We start from the raw sequence: 21383 nt of genomic DNA on the forward strand, positions 1-21383 counted from the left end.
TCATTCCTTTTTGTTAGTCATTCCCTCCCCCTTAGTAACAAGTGGAATAATTAGGTTTCCAAAATTATTTCAGTACCTCCAATGTGTGTCAGATAACGTCTGAGCACTCTAAATGCATGAACTTCTGTGTTGTCAGTTGATGGTCCTCCATATGCTGTCACTAGAAGAACAACTTCCCAAGAAAATGCAGTGTAATAATATGCAATACATAAAGGTAATAACAGCTCTAGAAAAGTAGGAATCGTGACAGTTGCAGAAATAACCTGCTGTCAGATGGAGATATTATTACTAGGACACAGAGAGGTAGAACTTTTGTATCTGTCCCAGTCCTACATTAAATACTGAGGAAAACAGGGTATGTTTTAGGACTGTGGCTTTCATCTGGTGGTTGACAAGGTACTGGGGGACTGGAGGTTCTTTTTAAAGAGCTTACCAGAAGTAGCTGAGAAAATGAGCCTACTGTCAGGAGAAATAAGTTCACATCTCCATTCAAAAGCATTCAGAAAAATACTGTGAAAAAAACCCAGCTGAATGCTGTTACTTTTGGTGATCAAGAAGTGAGAATCAGCATTCAGAACTGGTAGCAAGAGGGGTGGGAAGAGCTTCAATTTGCAGCCAAACTTCAGATGTTAGTCAGGAAAACCAGAATGACAGACTTGATCCTGAAGAAAATTCATTCTGGTCTACTCCGCATAACCTGCTGTAGTCAATTCACATCACCTAGGCTTGCAAATACCTTCTCCTAAGTATCTTCCAACATTAAAGGAAGTTCTGTTTATGCTGGGAGTTTGAGATTAATCTTTTTGTCAGATTGTCAACTCAAGCCTGTTAAATTTATGCAGTGCTTAATGAAACAGTGCCAGTGCTTTATTACAATACACACAGTAAGTGTTGAGAAGTAGTCCTGTGATGTTTTACTGAACAAGAACCATTTGAGGCAATATTCTGTTTAGCAGAGGTTTTAACATTTTCCTTAAAACTCTTCCATTCACTCTACAGAGAAACTAGTGATATGTCTAATACAAGAACTAGTTTTGTCTTTTTCATTAGAATGACTTAATGTATCAGCAAGGTGATGGCTGTTCAAAGCAGAATAGCTGTCTGAGGTTGGCTGGCTTTTTCCAGCCAAAGGTTTCAAAGGTTGTGTTTAAATGTGAGGTTGTGTTTAAAAGCAGCTTCCCCTTGTACTATCTTATTGTGTGAAAGAATACACTGAGATTCTGGGAATATCTCCTGTACTTAATGAGAGCTCAACTGTACTGATTTGTTTGTAATAGAATACGATAAGCAAAACATAGAGGTGAGGTTGTGCTGGTGGTGGAGCGGCACAGGAGGAGGGAAACCTCCCTACTGAACATCATCCTTTGAAGGTTACCTGTAGTTACAAGTTAGTTTTCACAAGTTTGAGAAATCACTATATTTGAAAACACTACAAGCAAGAGAAAAAAGAACAACCTTGGTTTCTTCTCATGCTTGCTGCTTGGTGGGTTTGAGGCCAGACCTTGTGTTCCTGGGGTGCGCGGAATGGACCGAGGCCACAGCACAAGCCCTAAAGAAGCTGAACTGCAACTCTTTGCTGTCAGCAGAGCCTTCTCGAGGGTCTCTGAGAGGTCCTGCTACCCTGCCAAAAACAAACGATCGGGGCTGTTTTTTTCCAAGATCTGCCTGATTCTTTCAGGCAGCGAGGGGAGTGGCAGCACCTTCGCCTCGCAGCGGCCGTGACCTTACCACCGCGGATGTGCTCTAGGATTTTACAGGCTCAGTCTGGAAGCTATCTCATCTTGATGCTCGATGCTCTAACAGCTGAGACTGTGCAAAATCCCGTTTCTTCTTATTCGCAAAGTTCACGGGGGAAAATATGCCCGTTCTGACAGGCAGGCAGGCAAGGCTCATTTTAGTAACGAAACGAGCAAAGTTGAGCTGAACTTTTCATGCTAAAAAGTGCCAGTGATTTAAAGCTTGGGAAACAGAGAATGTAAATTAGACATTGTTGCATGCAAACCGAACTTGTCTTTGACAGGGTAAACAGAAATTTTTATGGGGAGCCTACTCATGCCCACGGAACACAGTTTATCTTTCGAGTGTGGGTTTGGGTGTTTTTAGAAAAAAATGTATCATTTTAAGGTGTACCGCAGTCGCAATGAGAAACCCGGTACAATTACAATTTTGTCTGTCGGAACAATGGACACCCCCGTGCTGTAATGTGTTTTATCGGGTAATCAGGGACTGCCAGGGAAAGCGGGAAAGCAGAGCCTAGGAATAATCAATGTATCGCCCACAGTGTGTGCTGTAATCCGGCACCTCCTCGCTGAAGCGCGTCCCACCGAACCATTCATCCGCACCTCCCCGCCGCAGATAAAGGGAAAAACAGGAGTGATCGGGGGAGAGCCTCGGCTGAAAGCGACGGGGACGGGACGGGACGGGACCGTACGGGACGCGAGCGGTCGGGACGGGTCGGGTCGGCTGCGCGGAGGGGCTCAGGCTGGGCGGACCCCTCGGGTGTCCGTGGGGGCACCGGGCTCCCATCCCCATCTCCATCCCCATCCCCATGCCGGGCTGGGGGCGGGGGCGTGTGCGCACCGCCCCCTCCTCTCCGCCGCGCTCCGCTCCGCCCGGTGCTCGGCGCCTCCCCCCTCGCCGGCTCCCATGGCGGGCAGCGGCGGCCGATTCGGTGCCGGCAAGCCCCGCCCGCCGGCGGTCCGGGGCCGGCCTCCCCCTTCCCTCCGCCGCCCCCTCCGCGGCAGCCCGCCAGCAGCGCCACAGCAGGCGCGGGGCCGGCTCGCTCCGCGCTGCCTCCCGCCCGCCCGCCCCGCCGCTCCCATGCGGGCCGGCGGCGAGGCAGAAGATGGCTGACTCGCCGGGGCACCCGCGCCCCTGCCCGCCCGCGCCCCCCGCCCGCCCGCCGCCGCCGCCGCGCTCCCCCCGGGCCCTCCGCGGCGCCGCCTGCCACCACTGAGAGCCGCCGCCGCCCCCCCGCGCCCCTCCCGGCCCCCCCAGAGCACCAGCAGCCATTTCATCTCCACCACCACCACCACCAAGTAGGCGCAAAAAATGGCAGAAATGGAGAAAGAAGGGAGACCTCCCGAAAATAAAAGGAGCAGGAAGCCGGCTCACCCGGTGAAGCGGGAGATCAACGAGGAGATGAAGGTAGGTGCCTGTGATGGGGACGGGAGCGGGGTCCCCCCCCGCACCCCCCGCCTTCGAGCATGGAGATGAAATAAGAAAGGATCTCTTGTCATTTTTTTTTTTTTTGTAGGATGCACTGAATGTGTCTCAACTCCGCCTCCTGGGCTGCAAACAGAGACGAATTCACAGGCTGCAAATCCTGTTCATTGACCAGCTTTATTTATTTTTTAAAAATAACTCTCTCGTTGGGCTTTTAAGCTCCTCGGGTGCCAATGATGAGCCTATTTTTTCTTTCTTTCTTTCTTTCTATAGACACCCCCTCAGGTAGCTGCGAAGCCCTTAAAGTTAGGAAAGAAAGGCATCTCTTTTAAGCACTGTATTTCTGTCCTTTTTTCGGTAGCCAGCTGCAACTGTGTAATTAAATTGTCAAAGTGAAACGTTGCGGTGTGAGCCGCGCATCGGTCTCGCACTTGAGCGCGGAGAGCCCTTTTCTCTCTTGTCCCTCTCGCCTCCTCCCGCGCTGCTCCGCTCCGCTCCGCGGCTCTCGGCAGCGCAGAGGTGTCGCTGGAAGGTGGCTTGTCCGAGGGCTGCTTTCCATGGAAGCGTGTTTACCGCGCGGAGGGCTGTCCTGCCTGATAGGAGCCGGTGCCACTCCAGCTGTGCCCTGGCGGCCGCTCCAGATGTTGGGATGGCTGCGATGGCACAAAACCGCTATTTTGGAACTTCTTTTATCATTAAGTCGCTGTTCGAGCCTGGACCGGTCTTATTTTTTGCGCCTGTTTTCCGTGTCTGTTTCATGCCTGTTTGTTTGGTGTTTCTGATTCCCCGAAGTTGGTAACAATGTATTGCTAGACTTCAACTGAACTTGTTGTTGTTAAATGCGCGGGTAAAGTGACTAAAACAGCACAGTCTGGCTACGAGATAAAGCTGCTGAGATTTAATTTGAATATGTCATTTATTAAAAGGCTGATTGTAAGTGGAAGACTGCCTGGAAAATGTCAGTCGTTCACATAGTATGTATACTATATAGGCGAGTGTATAAATATGCATGATGCCTAGTGAAAATATCTTTGCTTTCCGGAACATTGATCTCCCCATATAAAATTAAACGGGAATGCGCCGTCCCCTCCCCTCTTTTGCACACCACTAATTTCGCTTAGGTGCCCTTTCCTGCCCAGGGCAGGCGTTCTTGTTCTTGCTGCCTGTGTAATGAGCGTGTGCACGGTTCTGTGTGCTCTTCAGGTGTAAACGTGGACAAGAGTAGTATTAGAGGCACAAACAAAATAACGTGTTGGTGCATCTCTTTGGAAACAAACTGTAGTAGCTTCAAGTCCAGAGGAGCGGGATCTTTCTTTGTGAGATATGTGACACATCCTATTTTCGGAGAGGGCTCTGTGCAGCCACCGGAGAGTCATTGCTCGCTGTAATCCCACATAGTTTTGAGGACTGCAGAGGTCTGTAGTACAGGGCATTGGCCCCTCAGAGCATCGCCTAATGCGATCTATATGGATTGCAGCTTTTAAGTTTCATAGGTTCTAGAATTACAAATTAGCTAATTTTAATCAAAACATGTGAAATGTTATCCTGGCTGGATATAAAGGCTGACTGTGCTGGATCCTCTGGGTTTGTTTTGTTTACTTTGGCTGCAGGCACACTCAGCGGTTTGGGAGATAGTTGTTCTTCTACAGTATAACAGATGTTTGTCTGAAAGGGTGAGGAAGAAACAAAAACAACATTGTGTGAAGGAGAAAAATTACACAATTTTAAACTAATGCTTTGGTATTAAGCACTGGCATTAACCTTCGTGCAGAGAATTTCTCTTTTTAAATCATGGCTCACTGCTTAAGGGTAGGAACCTCAAGATTTCAGCTGACTTAAAAAGTAAGTGTGTGTGAAAAGGACATTTTGAACTCATGTGATTTCTGATTGAGAGTGAGACAGCTGTGGCAGAACCTTCCATAGCCTACCTTTCAGCATAAACTGTGTTATATATGCTATGCATTTTTAGTCTGACAGTTGTCTGCTATCATCTAAGAAGGGAAAAAAAGCAGGGAGGAAAAAGAAGTAGCTTTAATTTTTGACTGGTTGAGAAAGGTGAAATCCTGTGGCGATCATTCACCCTTTTTCTTTACTGATTAATTAAGATGTCTAGTTGTTCTTAATAAACTGGGAGAATACAATAATGTAACAAATTGGTTACAGTGTGCAAAATGTTTGCAGTGAAATGACAGAGGGAGCACAATGTGCCCTTGTGTAGGTTTGTATCTGTAATGTTCAAACAGGCTGACTGTTTCCCTTCATCTGAACTGCTTTCATCTGGACCAGTGTAAAATAAGCTCTGGTAAGTAATCACAGCAGAGCAGAAAGAAAGGAATGTATACAGCAATAGACAGCCTAAGCTGTAAAAACTGTAACCTGAGTATCAGCAGCAGATCAGATATCAAGGCTTTAAGGTAGGGGAAATGAAAGAGATGAAGGGGAGGAAAAGACGAGAGAGGGAATGGAAAAGTCAGCTTGGAAAGTAAAGGAGAAGTAGGAGGGCCCCCTCAGGGAAATTTGGCTCAGGGGTTAGGGAATTTTATCATGGTGTACAGTGACCTACTCAGGTTTCAGCCCACGTTGGATCGAATTGCCTCCCTTTGCTAGCAGAAAGAAAAAGGACTGGTGTATATGTGATTTCTTTTTATCCCCCCCTTTGGATAAGAAAAAGGCCATTGGTACAAGTGTCTATTTTAAGTACAGTAAATTCAAGGCACTGTGAATGAGCAATAATATTACCTCATCACAGAGACTTCCTTCGAGATTTGCTGTTTGATACAGTCAGATATTTACTTGAGAAAGATCACAACACCTAACTGCTTGCTTTAGTGTTTTCCAACAGTAGTGTCACAGCTTGCTTCTAACATGACTGGATGGATATTCAGGTTGCTCACTCTTTCCTTATGCCAGATATTGAGTTACGTTTTTGTTATCGCTAACCTAATGTACAGGGTGGTTATAACAAATTTTAATTTGATACAATGTTGTGTGCGAAAAGTACATGACTCTGCACAGTTTTCTGATATTACATTTCCATGAAAAATATATTCATGAGGAACTGTTTTGTTACACTGTGACCTTTACAGCCACTCTTTCGTATTTTCTTGTTTTTCCTTTTGTCCTCCTTCCTCCTTCAGATGAGACTTTGCAGTTTTTCTTCCAGAGGTAACATTCACCTTGTGCCATGGAAGAAAAGCAGATAGTTATTCTGAAATTCAGTTTGGTGCCATTTTTCACTTGCTGGTGGATAACAGAAGACCTCACAGATCCAAGCCTATTGTCATCAGGGAACCCACTACTGTTTTAGACCAGAATATTTGTCAAAGTTTAATTGATGAAAGCATTTGTTTAGGCACAGTGGTGGGTTCCTCATCCATCTCTCCTCAGCGTATTTCCATTTGCCATCCTGCTGCCAGGTAGCAGTGCTGCTCAGGAGGAATAGCTAGGTGCTCTGCAATGCTGTGAAGTGAGATTACATCCAGTACTGAATTGCACTGGAAATTCTCTTGCCCAGATGAGGCAATGTATCCATGTGTCTCTAGCAGTTGAAAGGTAAGCAGTTAATTTGTGTTGTAATTTCACAGGGCTGCTCCATGCACCCAAGGAGTTTCCTGTCCATAAATATTCTCAAAAACTAATTTGTATATAAAATTGGGCTTTGTTCCTGGTGCCTAAAGCTTAGGGCAGCCCCATCTGTTATCATTTAATAGTAAACTCTTCAGAATATCTTTCAGTTTAGTGTTTAAATAGTCCCTGTTTGGCATTTGAAAGTACTACTGTCAGAAGGAGGAAAGTGGTGAAGCAGGCATAGCAGCCCTGTGCCTGGAGTGAGCCAGTTTGCTCAGAGCACTTGGAAGATTCCAAGGAAAGTCCTCCCTTCTCTCCTGAAAAGCAAAAAATATCTTTGGGAAAGTAGAAAAGCAGACAGGCTTTATCAATTGTATCATTTCAGGAGACAGAGGTGGAGTATTCATGGAAGTTTTGTGGAATGTCTGCTCAGGGAGCCTCACCTGGCAGGGCACTGCAGAAATAGTGCTTCCCCAAACAAAGTGGGTTCTACAGAATCAAAGGTACATGAGAGGACAAAGGAAAGTAAAGCATCATGGAGTTTTGCTTTCTGATAGCATAAAGGTCTAATCATAGAATTCAGTATGACGACAATATAAACAAGCAAAGAATCTGAGGGCTGGAAAAAAGATCCAGGTTTGTATAGTGCCTCCAGAATAATTTTTATTTCCTTGATGCAGTGAAAGTGAAAAGTGAATTTGTGGGGCTCTGCACTGAGTGGGTTATGCAGGCAAGGAAATGGAATGGAGCCACTATGATTCCTCCCAGATCTGAAATAAACATTCAGCAGTAAAACCTAGAAGAAAATGAGTCTGACAGACTCATTCTCCCCTGTGTTTCCTGCCTCCGAGTTTGCCAGGCCTCATTCGGTGAAGCCAGGCCTTGCCCCCTGTGAATAAGGTTCATAGAGAAGGGAAATCAAGAGATCTAAGGTGGAAAGACACAAATGACATAGCTTGAGAATGTATTAATTAGCAAAGATTTGGGGAAATGGTGCGTTGTAATGTAAAAATCAAACTGTAGGTGTACTGTTATGATGAAATGAATCCTGAAGTGGGAATAAATGTGATTATATTTTTACTGCCTAGCATATAAGTCAGATTCAGAAAGGAGGGAAACTGCAGTCTAGTGAGTCAACATGCTCTTCATCTTTCAGGGGAATAGGGAGCAAATTCAAGTAGAAATATCAATGAGCATAAGAGTTAGTTATTCTGGCTCTTCCAGAAGGGAAGATATTTCTGTGTAGTACAAGAATAAAGAAATCATACAGTTAAAACACGCAAATAACACATTGCCCTACAGTGGTGATAAGTGGTTTGGGACTTAGTGGCAAAAGCTGAATTGCCATCTGTTGGGAAGGAAGGGCTTTGACTGTGGTGTGTGACTGGGGCACTGGAGCATTTTCAGGCCAGTTTCTTTGGCAGGCATGAGCTGGCTGTGCTGCAGCCATGGGGAAAGCTCAGGCAGTCAGCAGCTGTAATGGTGCTCCTCAGCTAGAGAAGGGCAGGAGATTTGGCTCCTGTGGGATCTCAACCAACTGCCTGGGTGTACTGGCAGCTGCAGAGGGGACTGGTGTTTCCACTGTGGTCTCTAAAGCTTGTCTGCTTGGTGCATGGCATGGCAGGACGTGGGACAGGATTTCTGTGGTTTTCTTCTCAGCTCGTCACACTGGGTGGCACCTGGGCTTGGTCTCTCTTTTCATGTAGGAGACTGGACATTGCCTCCACACCTGGCTGAAGTTAGGCTCTGTGCTCTACATTTGCAATGAAATCTGTGGGTCCCTGCATGGGGGCTCCCCTTGGGCTGAGTGGATGTAGGGTTCCCAGCTTAGCAGTGTGATTGCTGACTTGAGATTTTATTGATTTTGAGCAAGGTTTTTTCTCTGTCCTAGTCTTTCACGTCGTCCCAGCTCTTTGGCATAGCTGTGGGATTGGGGTGGCAGCCTTATCCTGCAGGCACTCCACATGCTTTTGGGGAATGAGTCTGAAAGTAGGCAGTAGTGCCTCTGCTGTCCTGTTGCTGCTGAAGCTTTGAATTGAAGCTCCTTGCAAATCCTCCATCTGGTCATCCACACATGCCTTCACATTTCCTCCCTGGTCTTTGGCAGGTCTATTATCTTGCAATTCCTCTGACTCCTGTCTAGCCTGCTTGATCACTGCTGCTTCTGCTTGCCTGCTCCAGTGTTGAGTCCACATTCCTGCTTTTCTAAAGCCTCAGTGTTACAGTTGTCACCCTTTCTTTCACCAAGCCTTTGAAACTTGTGTATCTTTCAGTGATGTTCTGCTCTGCATGTACAGGTTGTGTATTAATATGCTTTCTTCCTTTCCTTAGCTTCTCCAAGAAATGATCTTTGTCTCATTTATTTTTTTTCTTTTTCTTCTTTCCCACCTCCCCTGCATACACGTAGGGAAAAATTATCTCATCCTTTGTGTTTTGACTATTGCCACCACACTGGTCTTTACAAATCCCATCTTGTCACCATATCTTGAATTCACGTGTATTGTGTCTATCATTGAAATGGAAGAAGGGAAAACATATTAAAACAATGGATTAATAGTGGTCAGCTTCAGCTCAGGTCTCAATTGTCAGGGTGTTACACGTCTCTGCAAATGGATGTTGTAGTCAGGAGTCAGGGAAGGTGGTGGTGTTCTTTGGAGACTCATCTGTGCAAGAGAGTCAGTGTGGGAAAAAAAACATTTCTCCGGTTTGACACTCAGCTTGCTGAGGATGGGGTCATGCTTTCCATTTGCTGTGAACAAAGTGTGGTGTAATGGAGCTCTGGCTGTTAGTCACAGAGAGAAGGGTATTAAGGGTGACTTGCAGCATTGTAGTAGGTAAGATAAATCATGGAGGAGAATGGCTTGGGTTTTTTTGTTTTTTTTTTGTTTGTTTTTGGTTTGTTTTTTGTTTGTTTGGTTTTTTTAACCCAAGCCACTCTTTTTTGGAAATCAGTATTAAAAAGGTGCTTACTTTTGTTGTTGGTGGCATGCAACCTCCTTGTACTCTCATTGAAGCTGGTAGAAAAGACCCCATTGATTTACTATTTTATAAAAGAGTCAGATCTCTATGATGAGTGATTTTGAACTGCAATGTATTTTTTTGTCAATATGAGTGTTCATTTTGGTGCATCACTTATCATGGGTAGTTTAAATGAGACATGAAAGGTACTTAAATTTGGTGCCATTACAAACCCAACTATCATTTTGACTACATTTCGAAGGGACAGATACATGTATAAATTTTCAAGAAAAAACAAACATATGTACAACCTTGCTTATGTATTCCTTGACAGTAATTAGAAATTATTCATTGTCTGAGTTGATCAGCAGTGCAAATAAAACACAAAGCATCCACAGGAGGCAAATTTAGAGCTACTCAATTAATTTGGTTGCATGGGGTTTAAATTGGTAAGACTTTGTCAATTGGTCTCTACCTTGCTAGATTAGTCTCTAGGGCTGTGTCTCAATAGTTGAAATATAGCAAAGCAAGGGAAGCTGACAGACCTTGGGCTCTTTCACATAATTTTGGGTGAGCTGCAGTGGTGAGATTTGATTCTCCAGGTCCAGGTCATTTTGTTATCCCATGGGTTTTAAACATCTGTATCATTCAAACAATGTAGGTAGTTGTTAGCCACATTTACACTGCACTGTACACATTGAAAACTGTAGTAGTGGCATAATTCAGATATCATACTTACAATGCTGAGTCTAGAAGCAGAGGTGGGATGATGGAATATTTTCCAGCAATTTGGGGCTGCACAGGTCAGCCACAGAATTGTGACTCCCATCAGATAGTAAGGTGAAAATGCAGACAGGGAAAACCAAAAGGAAATGGATGCTTTAGGGGTCTGATCTGGGGTTTTGTTTAGGGTTTTCTTTTCCTGAAATGTGTTTGTAGCATAATTGCACAGATGATACTCTTGGAAGAGTACAAATTGCTTGTGTTTATTGCTTATAGCCTCTTTACAGTGCTCCTTGAGTGACAGGAACACCTATGTAATGTGGTGTGATGAATGAGCAGGAGCAGTGCGGCGCGCCGAGGTTCTGGGGCACAGCGCCTGCTGTAGCTTTGCATTCAAAAGCAATTATCATCTGATTAATTTTATTTATTTGTTTAAATGACTGGAGAATTGCTGTGTTCTATCATTAGACTTTCTCCCACTCAAAAATTAAGCTAGAGTAGTTACTAGACAAAATCTGGCAACCTGCAAATTTGACATTTACCGTTTGTTTTGAATTGGTGCTGTATTCTCCTTATTCCTTTGCCTGAGTCCTGGGAGACAGTGCTTATCAGAAGCATTATTTTAGAAGTCAAGATCTTGGAGGAATATGAAGTTTGGAATTTGTTTTAGAAGAGCATTAATAAAGAAATTTGCAGAAACCAAATAGGCTCTGTGTGTGGCTTTTTTGTTTCAACTTATAGTTGTCATACTACTTTAAATTGATCTTTGCCATTGCAATAATTCATTAGCTGGTTTCCTGTGGTAGTTTCCTAAATCCATAAGCTGTAGAGCTCTGTGGCACTATTTGGTTTCAAAAAGCTTTGTTGCCTGGCTGCAGATTTCTTAACTTACTCCACTAAATCTCCTAGCCCAATAATGAACATTTTCTACTGAAATGTTTTTGCCTCATGACCTAGAGGACATATTTTTAATAGAAATTAAGGGTTATGACAGTCATGTTCCATACTTTGCATTTCCATACAAACATAAAATGTAACCACTCAGCCACTTGGAAATTGGTTTGAAAAAAAGTATGGCAAAATTGAGAAAGGTTTTCTTAAACAAACATAAGAAATGTTTGTATGAAAAATGATGGTAGAATTCTTTCACAGTGAAGGATCTTTAAGTGCTTCGACTATGCGAGGCCTTATAACTGAGAAGAAACGTCTGCTGTGATTTTATTTGATTTGGTTCATGGACACCTCAAGGAACTGTAATTGTGTCAGTGACCTGCTCCAGCTGAAAAGACTGTAATGCAGTAAGATTGATTAACTGCTGGTTGAGAAAAAAAATCTTGGTTTTCTGTTATTCTCTTGCTGCAGTCTTAAATATTTTATGGCAACACGGACGAGTTCGTGTGAGGAATGTATGTTAAAATATTTCTGACATTGAATGTCAGAGCAGAAGTCATAAATAACTCTCCTTTTCATTTTCTTTAAATTACAGACATATGAGTCTCTGTCATAATTACATGTGCCAGTCGGAGATTTAAATGCATTTCACTTTATGCACTTGAGTTATGAAATGAACATTAGTCTTTGAGGAGGTGGGCCAAACCTGACACTTCCTCATGTAGCACAGATATGGTTCGATTTATGCAGTTTTCCCTTCCTTCCAAATGGTTATTGATTACATAAATAAGTAGGTAATTTTTCTCTTTCAGAACTTTGCTGAAAACACTATGAATGAGCTCCTTGGCTGGTATGGTTATGATAAGGTTGAACTGAAAGATGGAGAAGATATTGAATTCAGGAACTACTCAGCAGATGGGGAAAGCCGCCAGCACATTTCTGTTCTCAAAGGTAACGAGACTTCATGTTTCTGTGTTCATATAGAGAAGGATTAATAGCTCAACCTGTCTGGTGCTGATTGTGAAGCATGTTCTGCTGCTTGTGTATTGGTTGCTTTACATAAAAATATCTGAGAGTACCTTGTGGTACAGGGAAGCCAATAGACTGTGAGGAAAGTCACTTAACAAATTTACTGTTGGTGTATTGATATATTGTTATATGTTGATATATATCTTCACAAATAATGCCTTTTTTGTGTCAGTTGAAAGCCATGTGTCTGTGGTATTAGTAAACTACTCACAACTGGAGAAATGAGGGAGGACTTTCTTAGCAGGGTGGCCTTAAGGAACCCTTTTGCTTCCCATACTAAGACTGGCTGGCCTACAACTTTTTAAAATTGTGAAAGATTTTAAACTGGAATATTCACACATGTAGGAACAATGAAAGTTTACAAAAGACTTCTCATCCATGTTTGTACTATATTGTCTTCTGCACTGTGCTAGAGGTTTTCCATGGATGGAATTTGTTTGAGACATTGCTGAAACTTTGTGATTCAAAATGAAAAGGGTGAGAGCCTGTTGGTTTGTTCAGTCATTCAGTTTTTGCCTTCTGACTCCTCAGTCTCGGGGAATGGATAGGGGCTTGTCATCAGAGTAAGGAGAAGAGCAGAAAATGGCTCCATCTTGACTTATCCAACAGGAGTTTCTCAAAGATGAGGTAAAGAGAGGAAATTCCAGCAGCTTTTATTTTCACTGCGTTTGTGGACAGCAGTGTTGGGCTTTTCTTTCTGATAGCCAGCAGCAGTATTATATTCAGTGAGTGTTGCAATGAGTACTGACACCAGAGAGACCAGTGCTGAGGGACAGATGGCTAGAAAAAAGGGGAAAAAATTAGAGGTAAGGTAGAACAACCTAATTTTGTTAAAATTGAATGTTTGCAGCTTGTTAGTTCTGTAACAGCATTGGTGATCAATATTTATTTTTCATTGAAAATGTAATGTCATTAAGCTACCTTTGAAGAAACTTGTGCATAGTAATGCACTTAATTTATTTCTATTTTAATAAATACATATTTTACTGAATGATTACTGGCTCCACTCTATGCTTGATGAAATTTGTGACATACTTTTTTTATAGGCACATGATACAAATAATACATTTTAAGTACCATAGGTGTCGAATGCCTGTGACAGGTAGAAATTTTTGGTGTATGCCAGGGGAAAAGGGAGAGGAGAAAAGCACATTTCTTGTTCTGAGAGATGGGAGAAGAGGGAGTCCCATGGCTGACATATATTAGAGAAATTCCTACAAAAAAGAATCCTGAGGTGATTTGGGATTAAAGAATTAGAATAATAACTGTCATCATTTTATGCACACTTTGCTGTGATTTCAATATTTTGTTCCTTTCTTTAAATTCCTTTCATTATTACTACTCATATTATTTATAGAGAATAGAAATTCTTTTATTCTTCAGTTCATGCTCCTCGTGCTGGTGAAGTCTCAGCACACTGAATGTGATCACCATGCAAACTAGAAATGAAGTATAAGAATAGGATGCCATTGAGTAAATCAGGCACACTAAGGCTATGCATGACAAAATAATCCCATCTTTTACCTTATGCAAAAAGAAGGTGTGAGCTTAATTTTGAATAAAATGAAGCACTCCTGAAGATTACTGGAAAGTATCAATTTCTTTTAAAGGGAAAATACCTGGGGTTTTTGTGCTCCATTCTTGTATTAGGGTAAGTAATTTAATGAAGAGATTGGTGAAAGTATGTAGGGCCATTTAAGAAATTTATGTGTCATACTGTACAATGTGTTCTTTGTGTTTTACAGAAAATTCTTTGCCAAAACCAAAATTGCCTGAGGACAGTGTTATTTCACCGTACAATATAAACCCAAGCTACCCAGGGCTTGCCACAGGAAATGGACTATCAGACTCACCAGCAGGGTCGAAGGATCATGGGAATGTACCTATTATTGTCCCATTAATTCCACCACCTTTCATAAAGCCACCAGCAGGTAAATCCTAACGAACATGTGAAAATTGTTGCTGTTATTGACAACGTCCTGAGACCACTGGATCAAGGTGTCTTAGCAAGAGGGCTGATTTCTAAATAATTAAAATCCAGTCACAGGGAGCTTTAAAAATGAGTGGGGGAGTGGCTTTAATCACTTGAGTATTCTTGAAAAGCTTCCCCTAATGCAATGACAACAAACTTGCGTTGCTTGTGACACTCCTCATGCTGGATTGTGCTCTCAGCACTTCAATAGCATTTGCTTTTAGGAAAAAAAAATTGTTCTGGTGAATAAAGCCTTTAACTAAATTAATGGAAGATTATTAAATTAAAAATAGACTGCATGAAGGAAACAGTGAAAGAGACAAAGCCATCAAATCAGCATCATGTCTTTATATCAGATTAACAAGCTCATACTGGGAAAACTGTTTCTTGATTCCCATTGAAATCCCTGACTGCTGTCTCTCAAGGGTTTAATATGATCTTGATGCTACCCAGGAGACTGCACTGAGGTTTTACATTTTCATTAGATTTTTATCAGGAGTGGTTTTCTAACGTGCCATTCCTCAGAGTTTGCATGAAAAATTATTTATTCCCCTCTGCATGCTGCTTACTGTAATCTGTGAAAGGAGCTCTTACGGCTACACCAGGGTGATTAATTGTTGTGTTATTGTTTACTGCTCCACATGGTGAGAAAATTGGTGAATCCAGATAGGAACAGGCTGAGTCCTGCTTCCGTGGACATCCCTGGGTGTTGTTGTGGTTGTTCTCCAGTGACCAAGGCACAGAGGAATACAGGGGGACGTGCAACTCCTGCCCAAGAGCACCAGCTCTCCACACACAGGGCTGAAGAGATGCCAGCAGGTGCCAGGGTGCTTCTGCAGAGGCAGAGCTGCTTGTAGGATCAGATCCCAGGTGTTGGATGGTCACCTCTGCCCTTTCATAACACTGTCTAAAGGCAGCTGTAAAATACTGATTGATCCAAGAAAGCATTTGCCTGTTGTTGGTCGTGTAATAGAGTACAGTTGCCCCTCCTAAATTATTGTTTTATGCCATTGAGTTTTATCTCTAAAGAAGTATATAATATGCTATGAATAATTTTCAAATGTTGCTCAATACCCGCTCCTTGCCAAAGACTTTCAATCTATTTTATATGATATTTGCTAATTACCAAAGCTATTTGGGCCCATTCCTGCAGCCTTTACACAGCTAAAGATCTCAGGCCATATGGGCTGGATCCTCAGCTGCTGTTGATTTGGCCCTAAAGCTTTAATCAAGGGCTTGTGCCATCCCAAGCTATTTTCCCCTCCAATCTGAGTCACGAATGAATCCAGAATGCTGAATTTGTGGTATGTGAACACAAGGCTATAGCATGCATTGTGCAAATTGCCACAGTTGCTGGATTTTTATGACACTAAATAAGCAGGAGGAGATTGAACTATGAAGTAGAAAAACAAATTACTGCAACAGTAGTTAAGTGGACACAGGGGAATCTTGGCCAAGTCTACTGCCTTCTGTTCTTTGCCTGTCCACCTACAACATATGATCCTGTGTTCAAATGTACCCCTAAGTGTAATGTGTACAGAGAGCTCTTCAGAAGTGTTTTCTACCTTTAAGTTTTTAATTAATTCATTAGCAATGAATATTGTTGTCCCTGCACAGGAGATACAAATACATAATCTCTGCCTCCTCTGACTTTATCCCATGGTTGGTAATGAGCACGAGATTACCATGACTTCTGAGCAGATGAACTTATTTATCTCACCTTTGTTTTAGAGACCAAAGCTTGGGGGGATTGGAGCGGGGAGGAGAATCACCTCCTTTTGTGGGATTTGCAACAGGCATGGCTAGTAATGGTTTTGTTTTATCTTAGGGCGTAGGTGCCCTAGCCATGATCACCCCAAAGAGCCTGGCAAGAAACAACTGGTAGGAAAGGGAGTACAAAGGCACCAGGAGAGCCAGTGTGTGAGGCAGTGGTCTTGGCACTGCACTTTGACACCGTTTTGTGGGCACAACATCAAAGCAGAAAACTTCAGAGTGATACAAAGCCAGACAAGAGTAACTCTGGGGATGTTTTCTTGGAGTCCCTTGCAAGCAGAGGGGATGACTGCAAACAGCACAAAGGTGCTTCTCTGACTTGAGCAAATGGTTATACTCACATTGTTGCATTTAAGGTGTTGCTTGGGGTGAAATCAGCAGGAAAGGCCTTTGCAGGGTTATACAGAGATGTTTATTTCAGCCAACGCTCAGCATCGTCCAGATGAACACCAAAGCATTTATCCACGTTAGAGCGGATAAATGGAGTAGGGGGACAGGAGAGAGAGGCAGCAAGAGGCCAAGAGAAAATTTCAAGGTTAAAATTCTGGGCAAAATAAGGGATGTTTGCAGCATGTTTTGTGTGGACACACAGAGGGCAAAGTTACATTACAGGCCAGAGAGAACACCAGGTAGTGATGAACTGTAGTAACTGGTGACTAAGAATTAGGATGTGTCCAGAGCTTGTGAATGGATGAGAAAAGCTTTTAGATATCCTACAGGAGAAAAATCTACAAGACTTCAATTTAGCTCAAAAGGGAGTGCTCACAGGTGAAAATGATACCTAAATCATGAACCTGAAAGACAGGAAAGATGGTGCAGTCCATCCTTATTGAGCAAATAATATGGAGTGAGCACTCAGGGAGAAATTATTAAGACTTTAATTCTTGCTGTATTGATCTTGAGCAGAAGGGTCAGCATGAGTAAAGAGGTGTCAGAGAGACAGGCTGAGGTATTCATTTGGACAGGAGTGTAATGGTCTGAAGAGGATAAGCAGATCTATTGAATTATTAGTTGAATAATTTTGCTGATAAGATTCAATACAGGTAAGAGGAAGTAGAGCAGAGCATAGGGTATGCTCACAAACCTTAAGAGAAACAAGGATACTCTGCAATGTGCACAGACAGCAATTGCAGAGGTAGAAAAGATGTACTCAGGAAGCCAAGGAAAACAGGATTTCTAGGAAGGCAAATATGATTATTTGTCAGAAACAGTTATCAGTTTGAAAAAGAGGAGCAAGGAGTGCTGATCCTAAACTGTCTAGGAAGATGTCATTGACTATTTCAGCAGATTAGGTTTTCCTTGAGCATGCTGGAAAGCTTTGAACAAGTGTCCTGCTTGCATTCATATTTTATATGACCAGGTTAAAACCTTGAAGGGTTAACAAAATTATCTTTTTTCCCCTCATGCCTATTTTGCAGTAAAGTGGTTTTTGTTTTGGTGGGTTTTTTTGCTTGTTTGGTATTTTTTTTTTAATTTGAAAACCAAATAATTTTGGGTAGTCTGACTAAATTTTATCTTCAAGCTGTTCAGATTTCTGTTTTAGTCAAACGAAATGTTAGGTTCCAATTTGCTTATATGATTCTGGAAAACATTAGAGTGCTACTAAGCAAATATAAACAGCCCCAATAAAGGCACTCTCTCCTTGCTGTACCTCACAATTAAACCCAAAAAAGGCTGAGTTAAATGCATGAGACCTATGTGTTGCACTGAGTGTCTACAGACTCAGGTTATGGTGTGTCAGTGCAGGATGCTAAATCCAGCAGGAGAATGCAAGTTACTCAGACATGGAGGCTGTCTGCAAGAGCACTGCCCTGATCTGCAGCCCCAGCCAGGTGGACCACACTGGAGCAGTGCCCTAATCAAACATGACTTTATAAGCCAGCATCAGCCATCCAACCTGCACCTGGAAGCATAGTAGTGAATGCAGCCTCCAGAAAGTTGCTGTAAGAGTCTCCTTGTGGCTACTAAGAGTCCATCTTGCCCAGCTGGCTGGTAACTACATTTTGGCCCGGCAGCAGATTCTGAGTGATCTTCAGGGTTAGTCTTGAGTACAGCCTATTGCAACAAAATGATCCTAAGATTAGTTCTGCTTGGTGTTAGAAGGTTCTTATTTTCTGCATAGCAATGTAAAGAAGGCTGGTGGGATTTTTTTGGTTGGTTGGTTGGTTGTTTTTTCCAATTTAAAAGTCACGTAGAAATAGTGATGAACAGAAATGCAAGAGCCTGGAATGACCCAGAACTAAAAATCTGCACAGTTATGCAGAGTGTATGGCCTTAGTATATAGTGTGCAAACCTTCTGTTATTCTGCAGCCTTTAATGATACAGTAAATTTGAGAGGGCACTTAGGGTGACTCTGCCCTTTTGCTCAGGCAAGTTTGGACAACTCTTGTTACCTGGGATGAAGGAAGGCTGAAATCAAGGGTAGTCAAAGAAGAATGCAAAAAATTCTTTCAATGCGGGTGAGAACAAGCTGCCTCCTTCCCCTGGCACCTGCTGGAGGCTATGTTGTCTCAGTTTTCCCATTTCTTTGAGTGCTCTTTGATTTATTTTATCTTGTGATCTCCATGGTGGTGCCTTGGTAGGAGGATACAACTGCTGGTTGCTCTGTCCTTTGAGCCATGAGGGCCAACAAAATCCTTCCCTTTCCTGCCTCCTTCTGTGTACAAGTGAGGCACAGAGTGCTCCAGCTGCTCTGAGCATCCCAAACAAGAACTGGCTTCTTGTGGTACTGTGCTGTGAAGGGAGGTCACTGACAAGGGGCACAGGAGAAGGGGAGGCAAAAAGCACAATGTCATGCAGTTTACTGAGCTTTCCACAGAGGAGAAAAGTACAAGGGAAAAATAATGCTCCCTTCCAAGATTTTTACAAGATACTGAGTATATTTGGAGAAGGAAAGGGGATTGTAAATCCTGCAACCCACAGATGAGTATCTCGACATAATGTTAGTTTGCAAATTATAATGACTGGAGTTGTACCAGAAGTTATCAGAAACTTTGAAGGTGAAGGAGAACTGGGCTGGAGGAATGGTGTCTGGCGAGGCAAAATATCTTAAAGGAGAAGCATTTCCAGTGCTGACTAGTAAAGTCAGTCTGTGACCTAGGCTGACAAAGAAATATTCAAATACTAAAGTAAGTATTTAGTTATTTTATAGAAAGAAATTAGTTTTTGTGTGTTACAGTTTAGCATCGCTTTAGAATTAAAGTTTGTGGAAGATTTTGTGAATACCAGTGCAGATGAGTAACTGTGCAACATATGGGAATGGGCAGAGTTCCTGCCCTGTGAACATTCTGGAACAGCCTGCTGTAACCTTTCTCAATATTTAAATTGCATTGGAGCAATCTGAAATCATAAACTTTGTTTTAAGTGGTATTTAGCAGGCCATTAACAATGAATTCCAAGGTCATCTGTCAAAATTAACTGAGGAATTTGATCTATGACTACAGTGGCAAGAAGTTTGATTCCAGGCAGAACTGAGTGGCAATGTTCCTTAAGTAAAGACCACGTTATCAGATCTAGCTAAGTCTGCATATGGAGGAGACTTTCATTTTACTGTGCTCTGGATCCCTCTTCAGTATTTCAAAAATATCTTCTGGTTGCTGAACAGTGTTACAATTTCTCTCACTGTAGGTTTTGTCCCCTGATAAAAACCACTGCAGCAAATCCTATCTCTTCAATTATTTCTCTTGTTTTCAGTTTGAAACATCACCGAATTTACACTGATCATAGGGTTATTACTCCCTAGGTTTTTAAATGCCAGTGGTTGCCAGGATGCCTGCCCCATCTAGCCCACTGTTGATGTCTTTTCCTCTCTGCGGAGGGCCAAGTGTTTACTTTGTGCTAAAAAAAAAAAAAAATCATGAAGTCCATGTATGCACCTTAATAGCATATATTCAAAGTACACAGGGAGTTCCCCCTCTGTTAGCTGAAATAGGTGGTTTTTTTGTTTGCATGTTTAAAACCTGCCTAAATGCCAGCTTTTGTGTTGTGCATTCAGTCCCTACAGAACTATGCATAAGAATGTGTCTCACCTCATAGGAAACATAGGCAGGCCATGGTTCCACAAAATTATTTTTTCAAAAGAGGCTGGGACATTTGCTTTATTGGCAGAGTAGTGAACTTGAAGAGACTGGTCCTTAAAAGGAAATGCATTGTAGAGGCTCTGATATTTCCATAGCCATGGCTGCAGCAAGCTTTCTATTGTCAGCCCTATATTTTAATCTTCTTCTGGTAATTACTTTTTGAAGGTACTTCTTGTACCTTAAGTTTGTCACATGCCCCATCTGTTTAGAGGATCAGTGCTTAAGGTGATATCACAAGGGGATCTGCAGCAATGTCTCAGGATATTTGTTCCTTCACCATTTTTAGTTTGAGATTGATTTGGTAAAGCATTTTGGGTGTAAGAAAATTGGCTGTAATGGTGCTTATGCTTTGCTTGGGATCAACAGCCTCAGGAACTATTTGGGGATGAAAAATCTGAATACATGCTCCTTGGTTTTCTTCAATGGGGATCTGGGATTTCAGGAGCAGCAGGCGAGTAACTCGGAATTATCCAATTCTGAAATCCTGGCAGGTCCCAGTGGAAACAGTGAGCCCTTAGTGTTATTGCTGCAGATGCTCAAGTCAAGTTAAGATCTAAAGTCTTTAAAAAGTAAGTTTTACAGCTTTTCATTAGAAAGTAATAGTGAAAGCAGCTAAAATATTTAAAGATATATATATACACCAGTGGATTGAGCACAGTTCCCAGCTCAAAGAAAAAGGGCTATTATAGCTCCCTGCCCAAAAAACCTGGGATCCAAACTGCCTGTGTGAGGGGGCGGGGTGCAGCAAAAAGAGAGGAAAGTAGATGAAAGTAGTAGTGGAGAGACATGGCTTCTGATAGTGTGATGGAAGGAAACTCATGCCAGAGATGAGTTGGTTGGTTGGGAGACATGGGATACGAAAATACTTTATATCAGGTCATGGATACAACCACAGTCAAAGTGCATGTTTCACAAAGGCTCACTCAGTCCCGGTGCCATACTTGAGATCTCAATCCCAGACACTCCTTCCTCTTGGTCTTACTTCTGCATAGAAGTACTGTGGTTGAGCACCTTTGGGAGAGATGTTATCTTCTTGTCAAAAGAATTGAGTATCTCCTGCTGAATTTCTTGCAAGGAAATATGGAAAGTAAGGTTTTGAAGTACCTGCCCTTGAATCATCTTAATATGCAGGATTAGAGCTGTAGCTGCATTTGGTTTCATCCAGCTTTTTGAAGCTGGAGTTAAAATTGAAAATACATCTCAGTTCAAAACAGTATTAATAGAG

General features: G+C 42.5%; 1 protein-coding gene across 2 annotated transcripts in view; it reads left to right on the top strand.

Moving 5' to 3' along the window:
• The first annotated feature begins 2671 nt into the window (after window positions 1-2671).
• The window catches only part of SOBP (sine oculis binding protein homolog), a 112279-nt gene continuing 93567 nt past the window's right edge, over window positions 2672-21383 (top strand). For both annotated transcript variants that reach the window (XM_056486582.1, XM_056486583.1), the window contains exons 1-3: window positions 2672-3147; window positions 12117-12255; window positions 14079-14264. In XM_056486582.1, the coding sequence (XP_056342557.1) occupies window positions 3052-3147; window positions 12117-12255; window positions 14079-14264 (421 nt within the window). In that variant the 5' untranslated portion in view covers window positions 2672-3051. The remainder of the gene's footprint in view (window positions 3148-12116; window positions 12256-14078; window positions 14265-21383) is intronic.

The sequence above is a fragment of the Oenanthe melanoleuca genome, chromosome 3, assembly GCF_029582105.1.
Source record: "Oenanthe melanoleuca isolate GR-GAL-2019-014 chromosome 3, OMel1.0, whole genome shotgun sequence".
Lineage (NCBI taxonomy): Eukaryota > Metazoa > Chordata > Aves > Passeriformes > Muscicapidae > Oenanthe > Oenanthe melanoleuca.